Source organism: Mustela lutreola, chromosome 3 (genome assembly GCF_030435805.1).
Source record: "Mustela lutreola isolate mMusLut2 chromosome 3, mMusLut2.pri, whole genome shotgun sequence".
NCBI lineage: Eukaryota > Metazoa > Chordata > Mammalia > Carnivora > Mustelidae > Mustela > Mustela lutreola.
Window position 1 is genome coordinate 206,688,965 of NC_081292.1, and position 6,000 is coordinate 206,694,964.

At 39.7% G+C, this 6,000-nt stretch overlaps 1 protein-coding gene across 1 annotated transcript in view; it reads left to right on the forward strand.

Annotated features, from left to right (window-relative positions):
• TMEFF2 (transmembrane protein with EGF like and two follistatin like domains 2) overlaps positions 1–5,405 on the forward strand; it is a 227,958-nt gene extending 222,553 nt beyond the window's left edge. Inside the window, exons 9-10 of the mRNA XM_059168548.1 lie at positions 1,549–1,707; positions 5,050–5,405. Coding sequence (XP_059024531.1) covers positions 1,549–1,707; positions 5,050–5,146 — 256 coding nt within the window. The 3' untranslated portion in view covers positions 5,147–5,405. The remainder of the gene's footprint in view (positions 1–1,548; positions 1,708–5,049) is intronic.
• The last annotated feature ends 595 nt before the right edge of the window (positions 5,406–6,000 follow it).

Here is a 6,000-nt window from a genome sequence, read left to right on the forward strand (position 1 = left end):
ATACTCTTCTGGTAGAACTTTGAATTGTACTTTGCTTCTCAGAGACTCGGGCTTCTAAAGACATAGGTAGCTCTTAGAATATAACAGGTGGTCAGTAAATATTTCCAAAATGAACGGATGAGGATTTAGTGCACATGAGACAGCATTGTTGCTTTGGGGAGGTCATCTTCTCCAAAGTCATGCAGGTGTTGTAATTAATATTATCAATCTTGGTTTTGTGAGATGCATACTCTTTTCTCTGGATCTGCTATCTACCAGTCTCGTGTAGTGAGATTATTAGCCATAATTCTACTGATTCTAACTCAGTTGAGACGCAAAGAAATGGCTCGTCTGGACTTAGTTAATAAATTTGAATATTTCCTGAGTATTCATGAATAGAACATAATCATTGAGATGGTAAAAAGATGGCGAAGCCAAGGTGGAAAAACAAATGTATTTTTATTAAAGGAATCTGCAAGTGGCACATGATGAAAAAGGCTGTGTGTTGTTATACAGGGAAAGGAGTTTCTCTCTCTTCTCCTCTTCCTGCTCCTGACCCTTTCTTCTCTCTCTCTCTCTCTCGCCCAAAACTGTCTCCCTTTTTTATTTCCCTTAACTGAATTCACTGACACCTTCCAGTGAAGCCAGGGAGAGTGAACAAAACCGAGCGGCTGCCCCCGCTGCCCCGCCATCCTTAGCAGGACCCCCATTATCAAACCCTGCAAGACAAAGAGGAGAGACCCCAGGCTGCAGAAATTCCAAGGGAATACTAAAACATTTGCACAAAGCCAGTGACAAGTTGACCCTCGTTGGTATTGTTACGTGAACACTTTCTTCATGTCATTGTCAAATACTAACTCTAACACGCAGATGGCCCACTGGAGCTCTCTGAGGGGGGTCGAGGCGGTGAGAGGCGGTGCTCTTTCTCAGATGAACACACATGGGTTTATTCTGTGAAACTCTAGTGCCTACACCGTAATTACTTTTTTCCTACTGAAATTTAGCTCTCCAACATAAGGAGACAACTTTATGATCAACAAATTAAAGAAATCACTTATTGGACCTTTGGTCTAAACATTTTTCAACATTTATTCTCACAGTAGCATACAGAATGCTTTCTCCATAAATACATAAATAAGTAGCCCCATTTTATATCCATATCCTCAGAAACAAACTTTTTCTTGCAATCATGCTGACTTAGGTCGGTTAAAGAAGGAGTTAAATAAAATGTGAAACTCGCCTGAAAAAAGTGTAGAAAGAACTAGCATTTCCGGACATGTCCCCCCCCCTCTGTGCCATCCTTACAAACTGTACCCACCTCCTGTCCTCAAAATCTTATTATAAGTATAAAAGAAAACCTCACATCTTTGAAACCAAAAACACAAAGAAATCGTGTGGAAAACAAATCGTCGAAACCCATATCTAAAAAATAGCTTTTTTTTTTTTTTTTTTTTTTAAGAGGGAAGCAAACAGCCGTGACTTCACACTCCACAGTGAAGATGAATGTGTATAGGCTATAAAAAATGTGTCCCCCAGTGACAGCTAACTGGGCACTGTCGTTTCTTCCAGGTGTGATGCTGGTTATACTGGACAACACTGTGAAAAAAAGGACTACAGTGTACTGTACGTTGTTCCCGGCCCTGTACGATTTCAGTACGTCTTAATCGCAGCTGTGATTGGAACCATCCAGATTGCTGTCATCTGTGTGGTGGTTCTCTGCATCACAAGGTCAGTACCTGTGCCCAGATAAAGGGATCTGTCGCTCCTTGCCTCACTTAGACTACTCTAGGCGGGAGTCCCTCCGTGGGCTCCGCAGACTTCTTCTGAGGAGTCCTGTTTCCCCATCATAACAGCATGTGAATAGCATCGATGTTCATGCTAGAGGGCTACAAAGTGTTTTCCTCATTTTTGCATTTTGATGAGGATCATTTATTTTTGGAGCAAAGATCTGTTTTTCTCCACCGTGTGATGCCAGTCTTTGTTTAAATATGCTCTTCCGTTTAGCTATAGAATGTCAGTCTTCATTCAAACTACTAACAGACTATTTAGACAGCGGTGTTGCCTTATTTACCCGGATGATTGTGCCGAAATAGGTGGGAAGTGATTGTGCCCAAGGCCTAAAAGAGTGTTAAAGGACAGCTTTCATTTATGGTGCCTGCATTTCCAATTACAGCTCTGATACCATCACTGTTAACATATTTGATGTAAACAACAGGTATATTTTTATCCTAAGTTAAAACAGCTTTTAATCACAAAATTCAAAGAAAATAGCTACAGTAAAAAAGATTATGTTGTAGTGCATGAAAACCTTTGATCTATGGAAACAGGAAGCAAAGATGACAGCAAGCGTTTATAACAAAGCCCCAGTACAATCGAGTGGTGGTTGTTTCCTGGAGAGCTAGACTGAGACCCATCCAGAGACCCCATACCGTTTCACTAGCAGAGAAAACCAAGGTTAGTCAGTGATGTCGGACACTGGCTGGGAGTAAAGGAGTAGCCCCGGTATGTACTCGCTTCACTACATCCGTGTGTAGTTCCGGCAGCCGAATCTGTACTATTCATGCCTTGTCTAACCGGAAATATTACTGAAGATTCTTCTTTCTAACCTGATTTCGCTCTCCCTGAGAAAAAAGTTCCAAGAAAGTTTTTCAAGGTTTTTGCCAAATTCACAAGACATTTAAACTTTCATTCATTTGTACAGCTCTACAGTAAATCAGAATGTTTCCCCAAAAATTATTTTTCTAAAGACAAGAAAATAAGAGAAAGTCTCATATCTTTAGAAAATAAAAGCCATAATACATCTCCGTAGCTGTACCGCACTATCTTCTTTGAGGACAAGTGTGGCATTGGCTCTTGAAAGAGACAAAATATGGTTCATAAATCCTTGCCGGGCCTAAAAGCTTAAGGGAAGATCACCGACTGAAGCTTTGCGCTGCTCAGAGCCAAGCTGAGCTCATCAACTAGACTCTCACGTTTAGATGCCAAGTGAGTCAATGGATTATATTAAAATAGATTCTAGGGAACATAAAGATAACTCAAGAAACCAAAAGTACTGAGTATAAAGGAAAGATAGAAAAGAATCTAAACCCAAGACATGGTGCCATGTTATTCTCAGGGCCTTGAACCTTCCAATCTGTATGCAATGTCAGTACATGAAAAACCAAATTCCATGTAGTAGATTAATCTCATGACAATTGGACTTGCTACCTCCTGTACTGACAAAGATCAAAACTTTCAGTACTTTAGCAGATCTTCTTGAGTTTGTTACTAATCACGATTCTGTCCCCATACATTATAAGAACAGCTAGAGAGTACGCAGGGTCCTCACCCACCAAGCATTGTGTGTGGGTATGTTGGATGTGTGTATATATCACACGTGTGTGTACACACACATGCACATTTAATAACACATGAAGAAGGAACAGTGATCCGTTTTCAAAATCGGAACCTGGAGGTCTGAGAAGTGAGCAAATTGCTAAGTGTACACGGCGAAGCAATAAGGGCAGCCCTGGAGTCCGGACGGCTGGTGTCCGGCCTGTGCACTTAAGCCCTGCTCACTCCGCCCCTCGGCTGGCCATGACGCCGTGTGTTCCGACGCTCAAGACCACCGAAACTGAGCTCCAAATTAGAAGGAAGCCATTGTTTCAAGGCATGTGCCCATTTTCATTTTCCATATTAAAGCAAAACAAAGCTTATTCTCTAACTACCTTGGAGGAAGAGTACATGAGCTGCATGAGTATTACTGTAGTGCATTTTGTGAAACTGTCTTAGGATGTCCAGGTCTTCCGAAGTCTTTCCAGGAGTCACACCAGTCAATAAGCCACACTCTCCCCGGCATGGATTCATTCTATTCACTTGAAAATATTCTACCCAGAAACCAGATTTTCCACCTGGGCCATCTGCCCCTCTCCAAAGCTTCCCCTTTACTGGCCACCTTGACCCCACTTGTCTGTCAAGACCTATTCCAACATATCCGGTTGCTAAAAGATTGACACACTGCACCGAGCCGAGGTCCCTTCATTCTCTGCAATTTTGTTTAATTTCTCCATCACCTGGTCGCTCCTCCTTTCTCTCTTTCTTTTTTCCTAATTGCTTCCCCTTGTTCTTATAATTTTAGTCAAACATCTGCCCTCCTTCTAAATACAGCATGTGTCATAAAAATATAGACACGTGGAGACATGCTCTGGGATGAAAAGAGTTGCCCTGTTGAGAAGATGGATTCTCATCTTTTTGTCTCCAGCTCCCACTTGCTGGCAATGGGACTTTCAGCTCCAAGTTCATTTTGACAGATCTACCATACCTATGTAATATATATATATATATATATATATATATATATATATATATATATATTTATTCACATTTTCTTATTTGCATCATCAAAGCATTCATTTATTACAAGAGAAAAGACACCAGACCAGAGCTTTTAAGATAATTTGGCTGAATTTAGCTTTTTATAGAAGTGAAATAGTTGGCACCAATTTATGTCTCCAGCTTTTGGTGTTAATATAGAAAAATGATACCAGCCTGAACCAAAACAATATCTCTTTTCATTACATATCAGATATTAAGAGTTGGCTCATTTTCTGGTTGGCTAGGATTTAAACTTATAGCACTGAAATGTCAATATAACATTCATCCTGAGGACATTTAAAATATAAAATTGTTGAAGACATTTAAAGTGAGATTAGATGAGCTCACAACTTGCTTGATAGCCTTCTGCTGAGTCATTCTTGTGCTTATGAGGAAGTGCGTGAGGACCAGGTAACTGTGTCCCCTTCACCGTCTGACTCTGCTCTTCAGTGCTCCCCAAAATGTGCTTACAGACAACGGCAAGGAGAAGCAAAAAAAGAGAGAGAGAGAGAGAGAGAGAGAAGGAAAAAAAAAAAAAGAAAAGAAAGAAAGAAAGAAAGAGAGCCTTCTAAAATATCCCAGCTTCTACCAATAATAAATTCTTTTGTCTGAAATATTGTAACAATGGGCTTAATCCACAACTTCACTCTGTAATTGTAGGACCAAACTTCAGGTAACAGCACTGGACTAAGATTTGTAAACTTTCCAACCTTCTAGGAAATGCCCCAGAAGCAACAGAATTCACAGACAGAAGCAAAACACAGGGCACTACAGTTCAGACAACACAACAAGAGCATCCACGAGGTTAATCTAAAGGGAGCATGTGGCATGGTGGCCGGACTTCCGAGAACTGGGACTACACAGTACAGTATTATAGACAAAAGAATAAGACAAGCGATCTACACATGTTGCCTTGCATTTGTGGTAATCTACACCAATGAAAACATGTACTACAGCTATATTTGACTATGTATGGATATATTTGAAATAGTATACATTGTCTTGATGTTTTTTCTGTAATGTAAATAAACTATTTATATCACACAATATAGTTTTTTCTTTCCCATGTATTTGTTATATATAATAAATACTCAGTGATGAGAAAAAATTGGCCGTCTTAAATTTGCGGTATCGCATACCTGTAAATAGAATCAAACTGGTACAATCTGTACAGGTACCAATATTTCATCTCCCCCCACATCTTGAGACAGAGCATTAGTTTATAAGGACTCAGTGGCTAGGTTTTGAGTGATTCCAAGATCAAGGGAAATGATGGTTATTGGAAAAGAGAAAAAATAATTTACTTTATATCGAGTGAGGATAAAATATTTCAGATCTTTGAATCATCTCTATTTCATCAACTTTCTTCCCTGGTCTTCCATTTTCATCCCCAGAGCTGAAAAATCTCTGGCATATAAATCAGATCAAAGAAGAAGCGGAAGGGAAGTGTTTTATAACTCATAAAAGAGAGGGAAAGAAGATATTGGTTTTTATTTGGAAAGCATCTTAGAATCTCGCTGTTAAGTACAGATACCTGAAGGGTAGGGAACAAGTTTCATATCAGGAATACACAGAGCACAAAATCTGTTCCACTTAGGTGAGTGGAATTAAGAACTTGCAGAGAAATTTAATAACCTCATTAAAAGTGAAACACCAGAATCATAGATT